The sequence below is a fragment of the Nyctereutes procyonoides genome, unplaced genomic scaffold, assembly GCF_905146905.1.
Source record: "Nyctereutes procyonoides isolate TBG_1078 unplaced genomic scaffold, NYPRO_anot_genome, whole genome shotgun sequence".
NCBI lineage: Eukaryota > Metazoa > Chordata > Mammalia > Carnivora > Canidae > Nyctereutes > Nyctereutes procyonoides.
Genome location: NW_026575126.1, coordinates 9,504,363 through 9,526,024, shown reverse-complemented (window position 1 = coordinate 9,526,024; position 21,662 = coordinate 9,504,363). Strand labels below are relative to the sequence as shown.

Sequence of the window (21,662 nt, the reverse complement as noted above, 5' to 3'; positions counted from 1 at the left end):
ATCACTAGTCTATACTCAGATATTAAGCATCTTATATAGCTGCATTTTGCAGCTTTCCTTGAACAGCAAAAATAAAAGAAAAAAGAATTAAAATCATAGTTTGGGCAATGTCCTCTGGATAACCCCATTGAAGCTATATTAGAAACACTAACCACTGTAAATTTTACATGTTGTGGATAACAGCATCAACATTTTAATTACATCTTTTAATTTAGTGGCACCATATTCTTTAGATTCATCGTTTAGTGACCTCTGTGGTTCAAGGCATTTTAAAATTCTAACCATTTCTTCATGTTATATATCAATAAGCATCTCAGTACCTATAACATTTTGTTACTTTTTTTGTGGTATTCCAACCTTCTTGAAACAATAGGTAGCTAGAATTTTTAAGAGAACAAGTTAAAAAAAAAAAACATAAATAATACATTTGTAGTTTTCAATATATTCTCATATATGGGAGTTATATTCTTACTGGAAATACCTTCCCAGAAAATCTCCTCGGGATTTGTACTAAAAAATTTCATAAAAATTGAATAACTTTATAAAAATTAGAGATCTGAAAAAATATATGGAAAACATCCCTTGGGTCTCTCAAGCCCAATTAGGAAAAACTGGCCAAGGTAAAGTTCATCACTGATATTTTTTAATAAATATAGCTTTATAGTGAAGGATGTTACATCATGTTATGGTGAAGGTGAGTTGGTAGTGCAAGCTATGGTTAGAATTATTATTCACGTCATATTTGTATAGTCTTTTAAGCTTTACAAAACCCTTTTTACACTTCAGTTAATCCTCACAAAGAAAGCTTAGGTAGTACAACACAATAAAAACAGTCCTAGCATTTAGTGAGAGATAATGTTTTACTAGATTTTCACTAGATCTAATAACTATAATCTTGACTTGTCTATTTATAAATATGAAGCCCCTATGGGGCTTCTACTATTTGTAACTTTTTAAAGAAGTACATCAATTCCTTGAGAAGAACCTATTATACTAAATCAAATTATGTACATTCTTATGTAAGCAATGGATAAATCAAGCTTCTACTCACTAAGAAGTCCTAAAAATCCTTAAACTTGGTTAAAAAGCTCAGTACGTGTTCTGATTGTTGTGATACCTCTGATCTTCCTCTGAACATAAAACAACGTCCTAGCTGAAGCTGGTCTGCAACAGAAGCAAGCCCTTTGAATCCGTCCTTATTAGCATTTGCAGAGATCTTATTCTACACATGAGACAATATTTTATCTTCCAAGTATTTATTATATCCCTTGGTCTCCTTCAGTAAAATACAAATGCAAAATACAAAGACTCAGACTGAGAGAATGGATTATCTGTGGGGCTCTGTCTTGATTTCTGTCTCTCATATGAAAATGTTGTGTCATGTCTAGTTTCAGAGTTTCCCAAGAAAGGAACATTTAAAATTCCTTCTGATGAAAAAAAAAATCTGATCAAAAAGAGAGCCCAAGGTGTTCACTGTTAGGACACAGGCTTTAATCAGTAGAGCTTAATTCCCATGTGTTAGGGTAAGAGCCACCATTTTGTCTGTATTTTCAAGAAGTGAAAACTAAGGCTTAGCGAATTTAAGTAATTTACTCAGAATCACCCACCTACCGAGTGGTAGAGACAAGCTCATGCTTTCCAGGGTCACATTGTAGTTTCACTACTACATATCCTTTCCTTTTGAATGGAGCATATTTTGTTAGGTCCCTGAAGAACTTCTTCTTATCTTCTAGATTCCAAAAATGGTTTTAGGCTAAGTTATGAAAGACCTAGCAACTACAGACCTTCTAGAAATTATTCGTAAATTTCGATTTTTATTTTACTTAGTAAAGGTCTCAAAATAAATTACTTTTCATCTTCAATGAGGGAAATCCTGTCCACTATAAATATCTCTTCCCCCATTTTGTTTTGTTTTATCTAAATCTTGCCAAGATTATCCAACAGCTGACCAAAATGCCCTACCTAAAATCATGACTATATCAGACTATATAGATCAATATGTGGAAAACAGGTAGTCTGGAGGTTTACTATTCTATTAATTGATATTCATAAATAAGTAATTCTCAATGCCCTATTTGACATCTAATTGCTTAAATTCCTTTTTTTTTCCATTTTTGTCCTATTAAGAAAAAGCTGAAAGGTGAGTATAGTGCTTCACCCATTTTTAATCACCCTTAATTTCATATTTCTATTTAGAAAATTTATTTTCTTAGAAAAAAAAGTCTTTTTTGTTCTTTTAAAAATCCATATTTTATTTAATTAATGTTTATCAACATAGGTAGTATGAAATCAAAATGAAAATACAGATAGTATGAAAAAAAAAAACCTAGGAAAAAGGTACAATGCTTTGAATATTTCAGAATAGGCCAAAACTTTATCAAGTATTAAAGACACCCCCACCCAAAAAAAGACCCAAATAAGGCTGTGCTAGAAACTAAGGGGAGAGACTTTGCTGGCAAAAAGTGTTATCAGGGAGACATATGTAAACAAGCAACCGTAAGACAACACATTAGTATGCTTGAGGTAATATTTTGGAAAAACAAATCTGAACATTTCTTTACCGCTATTTACATCTGTCTTGGCTTTGTTGCTCTTGGGGCCAAATCTAAACCTTTTAACAAAGCCTACATACAATAAGGGTGACCATATTCATTTATCAGTCACCAAAATCTGGACCTTTTTAGGAATGAAAGTAGGTAATAAAAAACATTCAAATTGGTTTCATTTTATTGAAACAGCTCTATTCAAAAAAAAAATTTGTCTTCAAAAGCAATTTTTTTAAATTAAAAAATGTCAGAGCACCATGTGCTGGACAATATGGCCATTTTGAATCTTTCTCCCACTACCCTGCATCATGAAGAAGGTAGCTGTCCCTAAGCACTCATGCCGGAGCGTGAGCGGAAGGTGGTGCTTACACCATATCTGGGTAGGGTCTGGAAAGAGAGGTGGGATATTGCTGGCCGTCATACATATTTGAGTACATGTCAAAGTCAGAATGGTCACTACGCAGGTGACTCTCACACAGTGTCCTAAGAGACATGACAGGGCGGAAGTGGAGCTTACCAAATTTCCCCTGGCTTATTTTAATAAGGTGTCAGCAAAAAAAACTCAAATGCCAAACTGAACAGAACACTGGGCAACCAACCTTAAAAAGACTGTGACCAGCAAACAGGCATCAAGTGGATGCTTACTTAGGAGGCACTGCATGTTCTGGCACCTGTGTGCTGAGCAGCCTCGTCTCACATGACCCTTCCGTGGGCCTCTGTGTTTTAATCACATGGCTTTACAGTTTCTAGGAGGTTCTATGTACCTTCCCATCTCAGCACCTTGGCACCAAAACATTCCCTATCACTTCCCTCCAGCCATCCCTTTGTCTAGGTAATTCCTGTTTGTCTTTCAGATCTATTCAAGCAACATTTTCTGAGGCAAGTCCTCCCCGACTCACTGATCTATAATGTATTTTGTTGTTGTTGTTGTGAGATGCCTTCATAAAAAAAAAAAAAAAAAAAAAACTTCCCTCAATTTATAATTATACAGGTATTGGTGTGAATAATGGATTAGGAACTGATTCATATCTGTCTCCTCCAGGAGACTGTAAGTTTTTTGAGAGTAAAGCTTTATGGATTTTCTCTCACTATATTATCCTTGAGGTTTACCAGGTAGTAATTACTCAGGTAATACTGCTGGGTAAATAAATAAATGATATACCAAACACAGTATTTAGTCAAAAATGTTCACACCTTTCCCCCAAAGAACTTTAGAGAAATCATCACCATCATGGAAATGGGATTATTTTGAAAAGTCTTCTCAGAAGAGAAAATACATGAAGCTCGCATTATAGCACATCACTTTTCCTTCATTTCTTTTCTCCTTAAAAACAATTGCTGTATGTATCTATCTACATCAATCTATCTATTTATGGAACTCTTTCACTCAGAATTGTAAGATTGGCATTTTACATTTAACTGAATAAAATGAAGGCCTGGCCAAATAATGTGAAAAGTTTTCAAAAGCAATCCGACTGGTAAAAAAAAGTATACACAATGGGTTCTTTCTGTGCCCTGGATTTCTAACATGTGCACAAGGATAATAATGCCAACCCTGTAGACAGGTGCTATTAAAAATGAAATTAAAATAATAAAAGCATCTTTCAAAAGTTCAAAAAGGAAAATTTGGGGGCAATGTTATGTCCCTTCTATTTTTACCTTTAAAATTACCTTTAAAACTTTAAATACCTCTTTGCATTTAATTGTGCAAGCTCTATTTTAAATGTGAAGTAACAGTCAAATGACCTATCTGTGTGTGTACATATATATGTATGTATATATACACCTCTGTCCTCTCTTTCTATAGTAAGTATACACAAGGAACATATTTCCTTGCTTATATCTTAACAAAGGAGATTTAATCACCGGGTTTTCATTGTCACGTTAAACGGAACCACTGTTGTAAGCATTCTTCATACATAGTTTTTCTCATTCACCTTTGTTCCTTTTCTATTATCTCGCTATGGCTTATAGCCACCTACAGCTAAAACCAGCGACAAAAATAAGCCCATGGAATTCAGTTATTCCCATGGAATCACTTTATCCTTCATGTTTATACATTTCTAGTTCTCTCCACCTTTGATTCTATTTTGGAGACAGTAAATTACTTTTTCAAACACTGGGAAAAAAAATCAGCTATTGAAATATTCCTAATGGAAACATTAAAAATACAAAGTGTGAATTTTTTTTAATGCCTAAGGTGATTAAATGTTGGCATGGGATTTTTAGTCATAATAAAATAGAAAAATTATTTAGCTATTACTTGAAGGGATGTGGGAAGATATTTTCCTAATGAGGCAGTAGTCTGTCTACTTGTGATTAAGACATTTGTTGTGACCTACCTGTGTGCTAAAGATTGCATTTAAGAAATACATATCATAAAATCCATGTGTCTGTAGTTTCTGTTAGATGCAAAATATTGTGTATACCCAAGGTATCCACCTATAAAATAAAGGAGGTATACCTTCATCCTTTCCCTTTATGCAAAATTATTCCTAGAGGGTCAATACATTTTAATAATGTATAATATACCCCTCAGTTATTATTGCTGTATCTATGGATAATAGATTTCTAATAAGATATCATTTTGTCTAAATCTACAAGATACGAAACAAAATAAAAAATAATTATTTTACTGTTTAATCAAATTAATGGTTGAATGCTCTTTTACACAGGTCATAAAGGATACCTGGGATTTAGGTATACCATCCTTCATCCTTTTATTCATTCAACCAATGTTTATTCAGCATCTTCCATACACCAGTGTTCGAGGCCTTGAGAATATGTCAGTGAATAAAATAGAAAAAAGTCCTGACTCTTATGTATCTTGAACTCTAGACCAAGAGTTGGCAATGGACACAGTCTGTTTTTACAGATAATTTTTTACAGGAAAACAGTCACATTCACTTGTTTGTGTATTGTCTATGGCTTCTTTAATGGAATGGCAAAGTTCAGTGGTTGAAAATAGAGACCATATGGATATGGCCCTCAAAACCTAAGCTATTTACAATCTGTCCCTTTACAGAAAAAAATTTCCTGACCTCTGTTCTACACTAGAGTGATTTAAGATAACTATCCTCTCCCATAAAATGTCCCAGAATATCATATTGGATTCATGAAGATTATGTTTCTTATATTTAAGGTATCTGGTAACTTTATCTATGGATTGCCCTTTGGAATACTCCTACCTTTTCTATAAACTTCTTAAAGATATCCAGATTTTGACCTGGAAATTTCAGTTCGACCCTAGAGGAGTTTCAACAACAACAACAAAAAAAAAAAGAAACTGTATGAGCAATAAATGTTTGCCTTATTGTTGAATGATATTACATTATTGACTTATTGTTGAGGTGTTTATTTATTTTGCTGACATTATTTTAAAGGAAAGTCCTGAAAGTAGAAGATCATCTGTTTTCTATTGAAATCATATTGTCCAAAATAAAGACTGAAAGATCTAAGTTCTGATATAAGGTGCTATTTATAGGTCCAATGAGATTACATCACAAAATAAATCTTATCCAACTGTGGAGTGAATATATTATATTTACCATTGGGCATGTCAAATACTGAGACAATTCAGAAGAACACATTTTCATATAAGCATAATAGCCCTTAGTGGTAATAATTGATGTTTGTTGAGAACTTACATATTGAGCACTATTAGTACTTTATATGAGTTATTTAATACGTACATTCTTATATGTTAAATGTTATCATTTTATTCGTATTTTACATAGAAGGAAAACAAAATACAAAGAGTTAAATAAAACTGACTAGTCATGGGACGCCTGGGTGGCTTAGCAGTTAAGCGTCTGCCTTCGGCAGCGTCTGTTTTCCAATGGTACATGACTTTTTAAAACTCTCAGTAGAAAATTTTAAAAAGAGACTGCTAAACCCGTATTACTGACTTTAGAGAAATGATATGTTGAATTGATTATGAATGACTTTAACTATGAATGAAAACTGTGGATCTGAATGCATACTGCAACTAGTCCTCTTAATCATTTGAATTTTTAAATAATATTTTATCAAATTGGATTAGATTTCTAACTTGGTTCACTTACATGGACTTACAATTTAGCTAGCAAATAACTTACTCTCAGAGTAGGGAAAATATCAGTTCTGTCATTGTCTCACTTGATATATTTTTTATCAGGATGACTTTTAACCCACAGTGTACTTGGAAACATTTGGGTCTTAATTTTTTACTTAGTTAGTGTTACTTTATTTTTTTTTAATTTTTATTTATTTATGATAGTCACACACAGAGAGAGAGAGAGAGGCAGAGACACAGGCAGAGGGAGAAGCAGGCTCCATGCACCGGGAGCCCGACGTGGGATTCGATCCTGGGTCTCCAGGATCGCACCCTGGGCCAAAGGCAGGCGCCAAACCGCTGCGCCACTCAGGGATCCCTAGTGTTACTTTATTAAAACTACATAATGTGATCCGAAAATCCACTTAACAGGCACGCACACAATATGTTGCAGTAGGCCATAAGATCCCAAAAGGGGTGAACCTTTCTCCCTTTAGGAATAAATACTAATTCCATCGAATGGCTTCTATCTGACATGTGGCTCCATATGACATTGAAAAGGTGACAGCACCAGTATCATATGCATTTTAAAGAGTAAACTTTAATTTTTCCTTGGAAACATATCAATGGGAATTCTAATGTGTTCCCCCTGTACCCCAGAAGACTATTTTAAGACATTCTACTTGACCACTAACATGAACTCAGTGTCCATATTTGAACTCTACAGGATAGAAAGCTCTGTTGTTCACCAGCACAGAAAGACTATGGCATTCTTAGATCCTTTGACGGCAGGGAACAGTGAAGACAGTTGCCTCCCCTGGGGGGTCACTGGCATAACTCATGTTTACGAGGCCTTCACCGCTGGTGTCTTGACTAAGTTCAATGAGCACATTAAGGCCAAACAGCTAAGTATATCACTAGTCATTAATGTTTTACTCTTATACTTTTAACCATTTCTAAAACGACATAACTGTTACCAGTTAACATAATAAATGCCTAAGCAGTTAAGTTTGTGAAATTTTAGACGTCAATTTAACTTTTCTCCCTGGCCCTTCCTCTGTAGTTTAGGAGTTTTGTAATGTACTTAAGGGCATATCCTCTAGAACCTGTCTACTAGGTATGAATCTTTGCTCTGATAACTTCCCAACTGTGTCACCTTGGGCACATTATTTAACCTCTCTCTGCCTCTGTTGCCATATACGTGAAATAATGATAATAAGAAGAATTACCCCATGAAGTTGGTGTGAGGATGAAATGAGTTAAAAATAAAGAACACTTAGAATAATGTCTAACACAGAAAAATGCTCAATAAATATTATGTTTTTGTTACCGACTCACATCTCAATGTTACTGTAGTTTGTAACTACCTGCAAATGCTGTATTATCTCAGAACAGCGGTCCATCCAGTTGTACACCCCAGTAGTCAATACTTGGTGGGAGAGCACTGCTACCTTCTAAAGTATAAACCTCAAGGTATTAATACCATGAATGCTGTTAATAGCTCAGATATTCAATGAAGGATACTCAGATAATATTTAGAACTATTTAGATATATCTATTATAGTTTCAGATTGTTTCAGTATGTTTCACATTATTCTTAATATAGTTTTCATAGAATTATAGACTGCACTCCTATGTCTCTCTGGACTCCTCTCTCCTTGCCAAGTGTGAATAACCTGAGCCAAGGAGTACCTCTTAAGTCTGTAGATATTCCCAAGGCTGCTCAATCCTGAGCCTCGGGAATGTGATATAAGATGGGGCTCGTGATGTTGGAGAGAGATGCTTCCTAGCAGCATCATGTAGGTATACATAGGGGGAAAAGTTACTCCATTCCATGATTCTGATAACAGGTCAACAAATACTGTGGCACCATAATTTCTGTGAGTTTTCACTAAATTTATACTAATGTAATTTCAAATCTAAGCTTTGGAAATTTTATTTCTAACCATTAGTTTATTAACACAAGTTTTTTTTTTTAACGGGTACTGGCCTTATCCATTGCTTCCCAGCACAGCTTCATGGTGCACACCGAGAGGTTTCAGAGGGGAGGGAGTCCTACCTGGCCTGGGCGTATTCTTTACTAGGCTCAAACCTTTTATATGTGCTTTCATCCTCTACATCCGTTTAGAAAATGTTATCAGTCTCTGCACATACACACATGTTCAGGTTACACAACAATTGCAGCATCTGAAAATTTTCCCCTTCTTCCTTTGAGATCTCTTTTCAAACTGTTGTATGTGAAGAGGGTAATGTCCTTGGGGTTTTCTACAAAGAAGCCAGTGTCCTCAGATTACAAAAAGGATCAGATGTGAAAATAATTTTGAAGCTATGAAGTTATGGTTGCCATACAAAACATAGGATGCCCAATTAATTTGAATTTCAGCTAAACAACAAATTAGTCTTTAAGTATGCCCCAAATATTGTATGGGAGATACTTATACTAAAAAATTATTTGTTGTATATCTGAAATTCAAATTTAACTGGCATTCTGTATTTTTATTTACTAATGAAGCAACCCTATGACAAGGGCCTATACATGTGTGCATTATACAGAAGAAAATGTGACAGGTACTTGAAAGTACGAACTGTATTTATGAGTTACTGAAAAGGAAGTTTTCAGTAAGTTTAAGTAAATTATAATTTGTTGATCTTTTTGTTTTAAGAAACACAGATACAGAACCCACAAGTAAGTTTTGACATAATTAATTACTCACCAAATATCCAGAACATCAATAATAAATGAGTTATTGATAAATGGGTATTTATTGTAAACTGGATTTTTTAAGTTCTTATTTAAAATATAGGAAACACTAATCATAGGGCATTTCATATATATGTGTGTGTGTGTGTGTGTGTGTAATTATATATATATCCATATATGTGACTTTTATTTTATATTTATGTCTTTTACTTTGCATTAGTTTTCTGTTGCTGTCACAGCAAATTACCACAAATTTAGTGGCTTCAAACAACAAATCTATTATTTCACAGTTCTGGAGGTCAGAAGTCTGGGTACAGTGTGGCTCAGCTGTTTCTTCGGCTTAGAGCCTCACTAGGCTAAAACTAAGGCATCAGCCATTCTGGAGGCTCTGGGGGAGAATTTGTTTCCACTCCTAGTTAGGCCAAATTCAGTTTCATGCGATTGATTTCCTTGCTGGCTATGGAACAGGGGTCATCCTCCATTTGTAGGGGCCTCCCACGTTTCCTGCCTGACCTGAGGACCCCCCTTGTCTTCAGTTCTCTCTGACCTCCATTTCTGCCCCTCTTCTGTAGCTCCTGGCTGCTGAATCTCTTCTGCCTTCTTCTTTCGTTTCTAAAGGCTCACATGCTCACATTGGGCCCAACAGGATAATCCAGAATAACATCTTTATCTTAAAGTCCATAACCGTATTCCAGTGGCACCATCCTTTTTGGTGTACTCACAAACCGCAGACATTAGTTGTGCCTGTTTTCTTGGAAGGGGGGACTTTTTTTTTTTTTTTTTTTTTTTTTGCTCACCACATACCCCACTTTTTCTGATACTCTCTGTGTTTAGCATTCTAAGGCATGTAAGGGTGTGAGTCCAGTGGAGAAATAAAATCAAGATGAAGGCAAAACTCTCCTTGATTCCAATGTTGCTAGTAGATATTTTTCTTTAATTAAGAGAGGATATCCTTTGATTTGAAAAGCTTCCATTGAAAACTATTGAGCCATCTATGCAGTGCTCTAGGGATGGAGAATGGGTCACTGTTTGGGGGGGGTGGGTACTTGGTTGGGTTTTGTTTTTGTTTTTAATGCCCTCTCCGTAGGTTAGTAGAAATCTACCCTCTGTCCATGGCAGAAGCACATTATCTAGGCCAGTTCGTCTAAAGGTAATAAAACTATTTGAAAGGACACAGTAGTTGTGATCATGACACATTCTTAAATGAACCAGACTCTATTTGATGTATGTGAAAAATTAAAGCATAGGTCTAAGAGTGCTATAAGAGACATTTTCTCATTCTTTTGGTGAGATCTGACATCAGCATATAGATGGCTTCATCAATTATTGAGAAAAAGACTAAGAAAAGAAAAATGACTGATTGGGATGCTTCATTTTGAAGTCTGAATTTGAAGCCCTTGGGTCGAATGTACCTGTAGGTCTAAATCTTTCAGAATTAGCTCCTGCTCTCTCTCCAGCTTATCTGTTTAAGTTTCTCGTTTTAAAAAAAAATAAGGCACTTAAAAATTTTTAATGCACTCTGTCAAACATCAGAACATGTGTGCCAGACTTTGAAGCAACTGCATATATCAATGAAGGGAAGAAACAGATCTCCGTGTAGATAAATATTCCTTAAGACGAAGCCAGGAGAATGATTTTAAATTTAAAATACCAGTTTCTCTCAAGGGTTAAGTTTTCACAACTTGAATGATTTATTTTTTCTTCACAGCTGTTTTCCTTCTCTGTATTCTCAAATGCAACAGTGAATTTCAGAGTTCTTATGTTTGCCACCTAACGGTCTTGTCTTGCTTATTCCTCGCCAAGTATTAGGGACTTGTAGTTGACAAGCTAAAACTGTTTTTTTTTTTTTCAATTGAAACAAAAATGACAACAAACGACCTTGTTCATTTGCAAGTCATTCATTAGCCTCTGTGACTTTTGTAGCACTAATATTTAGAGATAAATAATGAGGGAACCACAGCTGATAAAATCAGCACACATAGGTAAGTATTAATGAGCAAAAGTGTGAATCATCTTAAAAGCACCATTCCCTTAATTATGGTTCATATTAACAATTTTTCTTGTGTTTGAAAGAATCGCACAAGTATTCAAGTCAGTTATCGAGGTAGCCTTGCCTGTGAACACAACGCTAGTAGTATCTTTCCAGTTATTTAGCCTAAAATGCCCATATTTATTTAGCCTCAAAGTCATTACTCCTGGAATAACTGCAAACCATTTACTATCAGAAATACTTTTTAATTCTATATAATCTTGTTTGGGGCTTTTGTTTTTATCTCACACTCTTCGTACTTATTTCATAAAACATCCCCTCCAGAAAATACTTTTCCATACCATATAAAATGTGGTGTTTCAACTTAATCTCCACCTCTAAGTGAATCAAGTCTTGTGCCTTTGGGTGATGCTGATTATTTATGGTTTTTCACTCTATTTTAAAAAGGGTTTAAAGTAGCTTATATATTTACAGATAAAGAGGGAACACAGGCAGTGTAAAAGCCGCAAAAACAAATTTTTCCAGTTACCCCAAATTTGCTCAATATTATAGTATGATGTTGCATTTGTCTCTGTGAGTTTCGTTAAAGAAAAAAAAACCTGCTCTGACACTTGTTAAAATGGTAAGGAAGACTTTTTCCAGGACTACTGTGATAGGTGTCAACACTATTGCATGGGGAGAGAGATTCAGCTCAATTCTGAATACAATGAAGCCAGCTGGGATTTACAGGATCAGGTGGTGTGGTGGGGAGAGGGGAGTGTGTGCAAAATTGCTAAGAGTGGATGACTGGGGTCGGGAGAATTCTTGCTAAATTTAATTTAACAGGACTCTTGCTGGAAGGTGGGCCAGTGTGATCAAACATCAAGGGTGGGAGATGAGAAATTTAATTAGACATTGAGAGTGACCAGATACCAAGGGTGGTAGTAGGATTCTCTCTAAGCTGATTTAGCAGGATTCCTGCTGAAACTGAATTCTGCAGAGATGGACACCGAGGCGCATGGCTGAGGCTGACTCAAGTGTGGCCAAGGAGAATTTTTTTTTTCAGTGTCCTATTGACCAGGGCAAGGGAGGAACACGTTTGCATGCAGAACTTACACTGTCCAAAGCAGTGAAGGACACCATCATCATCTGTAGGTCCATGGAATTGAGCTCCAGGTCTGATTTAATCATTTGGGTTTCAGTTTTTTAATAAACATACATTGGGAGGCAGTGTATGGGTAAGGCGGCCTTTAAACAGAGCTGGTGAGGGAATTTGCCTCAGGAATACCAGAGAGCCCAGTAAGTACAAGCACCCTAAGGCCTGCTGGTATGCTGGAGGAAGGACGGGGAATCCAATGTGAATTAGTGAAGTGATCAAAGCAGAGAGAAGTAGGGCTTGAGAGAAGAGGGATAGTGAGAACCAAATCATTTCAAATCTACAGCCCATTGTGAGGTCTTTAGGTTTAACCCTGAGTGCGAAGGGAAGCCATTGGAGGGTTCTGAAGAGAGACTTGGTCTGACTTATATTTTAAGGGGATCAATCTGCCTGCTGTAAAGAGAACAGATTGTAGGAGGGCAAGGATGGAAGCAGAGAGACCAATTAGGGGCTTTTGCAATAGCCCAGGTGAGGCACAATGTGGCCTCTCCCAGGATAGGCGCTGTGCAGACAGTAAATGGTAGGCACATTCGGAGTATGTTTTAAATGTAGAGGTGAAGGGTTTGCTGATGAATAAAGCTGACCTGCTTGAAGGATGAGATTACTTTTTTTTTTTTTTTTTTTTTTTTTAGGTAAGGAAGATTGAAGCAAAAATAGGTTCTTTGGGGGGAAGAAGAGCAGCTTGGTTTTTGACATTTTTCAACTCCTGATGCCTATTAGACATAGTGAAGCAATCAGATAGGATGTAAGGGTAACATTTTGAGCCATAAGATCTGATCACCTAAAAAATGAGTGAATGTGCAGAGATTGGTCCAATGAACTGCTATACTGAGCAATCACTTTCTCTGGGTTTCTCTCCTTTGGCTTTACCGGTCATTCAAGACTGGCTTAGAAATCCTATGTTAGGGTGTCACTACCGGTGTTCTTTTGCTCTTCTTTGCAAACAAACACCAGGCACTTACCGAATAGTGTTTTACTTGCCTGTTGACTGGTTATCTCTTCCATTATACTCTAAGTTCCTTAAGGAAAAGGCTTAAATATGTACGTGTTCTTGAGTGAAAGAATAAACTAAAACTCTTTGCATTTAAGGTAAAATCTAAGTAATATTCATCCCTGTGTACTTCACTCACCTCTTCTCATATTACCCTTCCCTTTGTTGACTTCACCCCAGCTGCCTTTGCTAATTCCTTCAAGACTTGCCATACCCTCAACTTTCTCAAGCTTCATGGATTCTTTGATCTGTTAATGTATCATTATTTAGTAGGTCTTGGTTTAAATACTAAGTCCTAAGAGAAGTACCTCCTGAACCTTTATCCTAATCCACCCTCATTCTGTCTATCCTAGTAATCCAAATTTGTGACTTGATAGCATTTATCAACTGTTTGTAGGTTTACAAGTATTTATGTCATTACTTACTATATATCTTCTTAACAAGTTTATGAGAATAAAAGACGATGCCTGTTGTGTTCATTAATATGTACCCACTCCTAACCGCTATACCGGAGGCTTGGGCCTTCTATAAAATATTTAGAATACATATAAAAAGCTTCCTATATTTGTATTAGTACCAATGAATATGGATAATAAAATCAATGTGTTTGTGATTTTTTATTACATAAAATAGTAACATCTTTTGATAAAAATATTTTAATCTGTTTCTCTTATAATTGGGAAAGTATGAGATCATGGAGTAAGAATTAGTCTCCTACTTGTCCAGAAGCACCTGGTTTTTATTACGTATGTAAACATTCTCCCTATTGTACAGAAAAATGTACTTTCCAGAACTGTATCACCCGTAGGGAATGTTATGCCCTTCGCTATTTTGGCTTATGATGTGGAACAGCATTTCAAATGTATATGGCCTTCTGAGAAGACACAGCAGTATGAGCAACTATTTTTCAAACCTTTTTTATCGAAAAGAGTTTAAGAAACTTTGCTCAATATAACAATCAGTCACATGGAAAGATTATGCATCTAGAAAACAATTTTTTTTTGTTAAACTTACCTCATAACTCTTTGTTGAGATAACAGATTAAACATTCCATAAAAATTCAAACCAATACTATTCTAACCAATCATGGTTTGAAATATATCATTTATACTAACTAAATTTTAATACTTTGTATTATTTTAAAATATATACCCATATTCACAAAATTAAATACAATTATTTTTTCCAAATTTATTTAAAGAAGCTATAGCTATAAAAACCTAGAAAAGTCTATGTATCCTTCTTTTGCAAGTAAAGACTCCCCTCAAAATTAAATATTATTAAATTATCATTTCAGTTAGTTATTTGAGCCTAAGACAGGGTGAAACTATCAATCCAATCACTTTTAATATGCTTTGTCTCTCCTCTACAATTGCTGAAGTCTTTTCTTTGTATGGAAGAATTACTGTAATTAGAATTAATTAATCATATAATTAGAAGTGATGGACATTTGGAAGCAGAAGGAAAGGAATAGACTCTTATTCCTTTAAGATTTTCTCTCAAGGGCCTCTCCATGGAGAAGTGACAACATGAAATTATCTGACCCATTCTTCCATACTGCTTTATATAATAGTAATTAGTAAACTTTGAGAAGCTATGTAAAACTTCTTAGAATATAGAAGAAAAATTTTTTTCATAACTCTAAGCTTTTGAAATTCTGCTGTAAGGATTAGGTGATAATATACAATAATATACTATATATATACAATAATATACATTATTGCACTTTGCTATTATTACAAAATGGCTTTTGAAAAAATCTGTTTGGATTAATAAAATATATTCAATAAAGGATCAATATACAAATTATTTTTATAATCTTTAATATTTCTAATTGTTAGTATTTTCATATTAAAGTAGATACACATGTAAAATACACCCTTGATTTAGTCATCTGGCATCAGAAATAGGACTTTAAGTTTTCCAAAATGATAGGAAAAGAGGAAATTTCTCATAATGCTCAGTTTAAAAGGAGTAAAAATTATATGTACTCTACTTAGCCTATAATAGGAAATATAAATAACAGAATGATAAATATTAGTAAAAAGTATATACCTTCGGATAAACATTCATTTCATTGATTAATATTTTGAAAGTTTCTGAAGTTAAATTTAGGGAAAGGAAATCTGAACACAAACTTTAGGAGACATAGCTAGATGAACCATACAAAAGAGTACACCCAAGCATTTTCTAGCAAAAGAGAAATTGAAGGTGTTTTGTTGGGTTTTCTAATTCCTCTGAATATCTTTTTTCCAGTTTAGTTTTTTAAAGGTTGACGGAATTATCGCTAACACTTCTCCTTGAAGCAGCATATCATTTAATGAACAAAAATTTGATTTCTCAAATGTTCACAAAGTTTTTCAAACCAAAATGCAATTTAATATGTAGATGAATCCTATTATTGGCAGCAGATGATCCTCATCAATCTGTAGATGTGATCTTACATCTGAAGAAGTTCCTTGAACAGGGTGTTTAATACAACCTGCCACATTGTACTACCATTTGTACTAACAATTTTCAGTGATACCATAAAGATCAGCCACAGATTTGCTTCCTTAAATCTACCAGAGGGTTTGTACTTTGCAATATACATAAAAATCCCACAATTTTCTAGTTTCTATCTTATTTGAAATCTTTTATCTACTTCCTTCGTATGTATCTAATTGACTGTGAAAATCATCTCTTTTTGGAATTCACTTATTTTCTCAGGTTAATCTCTTGGCGTTTGGATTTATCATATACAAAGTTTTTCGTCACACTGCGGGGTTGAAACCAGAAGTTAGTTGCTATGAGAACATAAGGTAAATGTCTCTCAAACTCTATTTCTTTAGTAGCGAAAAGCTTTAGTGACTTGAGGCACAGATAATTCTTGAAGGACTATTTTTTAAGTCATTTTTTATACTTTTTTCTTCCATATCCAGAATACTTATTGTTAAATAGCATTTGATATGTCTAAAAAGACTGTAGTCTCGACAGATGAGATGGTAAGTGAAGCATTCTTTTCCAACACACCCAATGAAAGAAAAGATGCTGGTTGTGTTTTAAGGCCAAAAAAGACCTTCGTGATTTTCTTTGGAAAACATTCCTCGGAGCTTAGTAACTGTGTTTCTTTCTTGTGATTCCTAGTTTGCATGCTGCCATGATTTTCCCTTCAACCCTCTCTTTAAAACTGATTTATTGAGACCTTGAAAATGGTTTGTTCAGGAAAAACTGAAGTGTACTATAGGGAATGTTAGAAACAACTAACGTTTGTGTTGCTTGGAAACACTCCTGGAGTTTCAATACCTCGCACAAGATTTATGTTCAGATTTAGCAAACGTTTGATCGATTACTTTCTTTTACTCCTCACCATTCATAGCTTCATGTAGTATGCTGGTTTTAATAAAGTTGAAAATGACTCATTTTCTGAGGGTATACCACTAAAACATCTTCTGCGGTACGGAATGATTGGACAAAGAATGAATAAGAAAATAATCATTAGTTGCCTCATTTTCAAAGCAGTGTCCTCAGTGAGCAGGATTGAATATTGCTTTCCCAAAGTCATAGGCAATAGACTGAAAATATGTAACAGTGTTTTATCTAGTTTTTAAGAAATCAGTATTCTGACCTGAATTTATTTTGAGATAACTATATTGCAGCAGTGAAGAAAAAAAATCTAAATTTATTCCTATACTTTCTTTACTAAACCTGAGAGAAAAGCAGAAACTTCCTTTGACGTCACACGCAGGTACTGACCCAAATCCACGCAGTCTACAAGGCTTCTAAGGGAAAATACTTCCTAACAGATATATGTCTTACCTTCAGGAATGATTGCAACATTTGATTTGAAATCAAAGCATATACACTGCAGTACACCAGATAAAAATATTTTAAGATTAAGGAAATTCCTTGAAAAAGACTCTTTTAATCTTTTTGGAAGCACAGCCCTGCCGTGGGGCAGTAACACACCCTAAAGGCTGTCCCGTGAAGCTAGAATTAATAATTCATCAGTTTCAAAATAATCTTTTGGTCTCTGCAGATTTCTTAATTGCACCAAACACTCATTGCCCACATAATTTGAGGGGTTTAGGGATGTGGGGGGTATATATGTAGTTTTCTTAACTGAAACATTTCTAACATGTTATAGGTCTTGTGCCAGGGGAGCCCTTGCTCTCCTCTTCCTTCTTGGCACCACCTGGATCTTTGGGGTTCTCCATGTTGTGCACGCATCAGTGGTAACGGCTTACCTCTTCACGGTCAGCAATGCCTTCCAGGGGATGTTCATTTTCTTATTCCTGTGCATCCTGTCTAGAAAAGTAAGCAGTTTTGTTTTAGTTTTGTTTATTTGCTTTTTTAATTTTGGTGAACCCTATACCCTATTCATGTAGTATCAGTTACCAAATTGATCAAAATTCTTATTCTCGTGGATTCATGTTGAATCTTCATAGCCTAAATACAGGACATTTTCAGCAAAATCAGAACACCTAGCTGTTCATATGGAAATACACCTTCAAAAAAAACTTGCTCTTAGGAATGTAAATATAGCTTATATTCATTTGAGCATATTCTGATAGGCAACGTGAAAACGATACTTCTGAAAACCAAATATAACAATTTAATGTGTTTTGAAAATAACTTGATGTGACTTGCAATTATGTTTAACATTTCCTTTTTTTTCTCTTTTTTCTTTTCTTTTTTTTTTTTTTTTTTTTAGATCCAAGAAGAATATTATAGATTGTTCAAAAATGTCCCTTGTTGTTTTGGGTGTTTAAGATAAAAAATAGAGAACTATGGATAATTGTTACTACACAGAAAAAAGCCAAGCTGTGGATGACCAATGTGTATAAATGACTTGAGCCAATTACCCAATTATTAATTACTAGCTAGTCAAATCTTTTAAAACAATTTTTCTGTTTCCAGTGTAGGAACTGTAGGTAAGATATCTTAATTGTGTACCAGAGAGCTACAGTTTGCTTTCCTACGCGACATGGTTAGTTATGTCAAAACAGTATTGCAGATATGTGAAAAGTAATTGGTTTCTCAGGAGTGATATCACTGCGCCCAAGGAAAGGTTTTCTTTTTAACACAAGAAATATATGAATGTCCTGAAGGGAACCACTGGATTGATATTTTTGTGACTCATGTTGCCTTTGAAACTAGTCCCCTATCACCTTGGTAATGAGCTCTGTTACAGAAAGTGGAATATGAGAGGATGAAAGGGCAGAATGAAAAGCAGGAAAAAGGAAATGGTTATTATAACAATGAGATGTATTTTGAGTAAACTCGTTTTTTTGCAAACCAAATGAGAAATTATAGATAAAATAATTGAACAAACACATCTTGCCATTGCGTGGATTGTTCTAAACTTAAGTTTCTACTAAGACAACTTAGATTTATATTTGTTATATCCATCTTCCTTCCTAATGTTCTATAAAAGACACAAAACTTCACAGATGAAAATGACAGTTATGTCCTGTTTTGTTTTTGTTTTTTTTTTTTGTTTTTTTTTAGGTAACGCCATAGTGGGGTATATACGGTTTCTGTACTCCTTTCATTGATCACAACTTCATATGCTTAATCAGTAATACATAAATGTGTCAAACTATAATATTGTTCAAGGCTATAAATGTAAAAATAGTGTATATAAAGCTGAAGTATTCTATTCTATAACCTTTTCAGTTAGTGAAAAATATTATATCTCATTAGGCTAGTCTGTGTGAGTTCTTTATTTCTTTTAATTTTAGAAATGTTCTAGTTCACATCACAATTTTCCCTTTTAACTTACTATTCTTAAAAGGGCATTGTAAATATGAAAGTTATTCAGAAAGTGAATTGCTATTTTTTTCTGTTCAGAAAAGTACACATTTAAAAAATGTTATTTATAACAAAGAAATCCCTGAGAACTGTAGAAATGTTCACAGTGGATCTATTTTCTGACAGTTTCCTACTATCTATTAAAGCATATCTGCTTCAATGTATGGCTTCTATCTATCCTCAAATCTTCTCATTAAAATGTAGAAGCAGTGATTTTATTTCAAAAACATGTAATTGCACCTACCTGTAGAAGTATGCCAGTACACTAAATGTTGTGATTTTAAATTAATTTCTCCAGCTGTTAAAATGAAGTCTGTCAAAACTTACTCTAACAAATAAAATGTTATCTAAATGAATACAGCTACTGCTTTGCTGAGTCGTTTGCTCAAGAAAGATGAGCTACCTGCCGATATGTCTTATACATTTTTAGAGAATCCATGATACATTTTCATTATGTCTTCTGATCTCTTATATGCTAAGCCTATGACCCGTTATTAGAAATGTCATTATAGAACAGTGTTATAAGAATGTGATATTGAAAAACTGATCTGTTCAATCGACATATACAAATGATGTATGGTAGGCAGAGTAATGGCTCTCCCAACACTTGCATGCCATAATCTTCAGAATCTGTAAATACTACCATTAGGGCACATGGAGAAGAGAATTGCTAATCAGCCGACTTTGCCATGGGGAGAGTATCCTGGATTATCTGGGCAGGCTCAATGTCATCACAAGGGTCCTTATCAATGAAGGAGGGAGAGAGGGAGGGAGAAAAGGGAACATGGTAGAGCGATACAGTCTGAGACGTCTTGACCAGCCATTGCTGGCTTTGAAGAGAGAAGCAGTCCACAAGCCAAGGAATGGCGGCAGCTTCCGGAAGCTGCAAAAGGCAAGGAAATGGCTTCTTCCCTGGAACCCATAGAAAGAAGTCAGCCATGCTGATACCTTTCTTGTAGCCTGGGATGACCCATTTTGGACTTCTAACTTCCACAACTGTAAGATAATAAGTGAATATTATCTTAAGCTGCCAAGTTTGTTGATAATTTTTGATAGGTTTATTGATAATTTTTTGATAATTACAGCAACCATAGGGAATATTATGGAAATATCTAATAGCATCTTTAGAGACAAGTGATTGTTCACACCATTGGGCAAATTTTTAACTCTGGATATTGTTTTTATCAACCCTCCTGTAGATATCATTGGATAAAGCTTGTACTCTGTAGCATGCTGGATTGAAACCTCCTTGGGAGTGTCCTGGGTATATTCTGAAACCAGCCCCCATGTATGGAGGGCAGGGAGAGATCGAAGAAGAGACAGGCCACTCTAGATTGGGAGGTGGTAGGTTTAATAAGCAAGAAAATTTGTCTTACAAGATTTGTCTTGAGTGGCCACAGATGCATACATCTCTGCACCCACTCACCAAATCTTAAATGTTTATATGGAGGCTCTAACTGGATTCAGTCACATGTACCATCCAGAGAGTTACAACACCACATTCCTATCCCATGGCTGCAATGTTGGGGCAGTTTCAGGGAGCAGTGAAGACAAGCAGAATGCACATTCCAAGGACTGTGAAGCAATGAGGAGCCTCCAACTGCCCCAAGGTCTAGCTTGCAGGTCAACCAGATGTCAAGTCTTCTTGATGACCTCCTCCAACAATGAGATTTCAGGTTTTTTCATACTTACTTACCTCCCTAGTTTTCATTTTTTCCTACAAAAATTTCTTTAGTCACACCAAACTGTTTCTCTTTCCCAAAACTTGCCATGGTTTACCAAATCCCCAACTCTGGAAGTTTCCTCCTTATTACCATCATTACCCTGACAAACATTTTGTTACCCCCAATATGTCTTTATCTATGAAGCCTTCCTGGGCTCACTCAATGAATTAATCACTTCCACTTCTGTGTCACCACTTGGTGTAGCACTTAACCTATTTTAACATTCATCACATTTTATTGCAATTATTTAGGCCAAGTGCGGGACATTCACCATACTTAGCTGTGTTCTTCATTAATGTCAAGTACCCTTTCTCTTTTTTGCTTCCTGAATCCATATTACTGCCTTCTTCTGCCTTATGAGTACGTGACTGATAGGAGGTCCCGATCTTCTGAATAGCCTAGCTTTTGCTTTGGGTATTCCACACTGGAAATCCATTTGGTGAACTGGGTTTTTCAGGTAAAGCCCTCTGTGCTGGTCTCTAACCATCAGGGAGTTCAGTGGAAAAGATGGCCCAGCAATCTCAGTTTGGCGAAATATAACAGATAGAAGAATTAGGACCAATGTAGCCTTGAGTTCAGACTATGGCTTCAACTCAGTTTTTCCAGGGAAGACCTCTGGGGATTTGTAAGGAGCTTACAAAACTACTAATAAAGAGTGATTTATTTTCCATTTCACTGTTATTCCTCATGTACTACTCCCCTGTTTGGTAGTGAGACAAGTATTAGGATTTTAGACTCAATCTCCTCAA

The 21,662-nt window shown here is 35.2% G+C and overlaps 1 protein-coding gene across 1 annotated transcript in view; it reads left to right on the top strand.

Annotated features, from left to right (window-relative positions):
• The window catches only part of ADGRL4 (adhesion G protein-coupled receptor L4), a 109,219-nt gene extending 89,680 nt beyond the window's left edge, over positions 1-19,539 (top strand). Inside the window, exons 14-16 of the mRNA XM_055341368.1 lie at positions 16,106-16,197; positions 17,523-17,691; positions 18,090-19,539. Of these exons, the coding sequence (XP_055197343.1) occupies positions 16,106-16,197; positions 17,523-17,691; positions 18,090-18,152 (324 nt within the window). The 3' untranslated portion in view covers positions 18,153-19,539. The remainder of the gene's footprint in view (positions 1-16,105; positions 16,198-17,522; positions 17,692-18,089) is intronic.
• Positions 19,540-21,662: the final 2,123 nt, after the last annotated feature.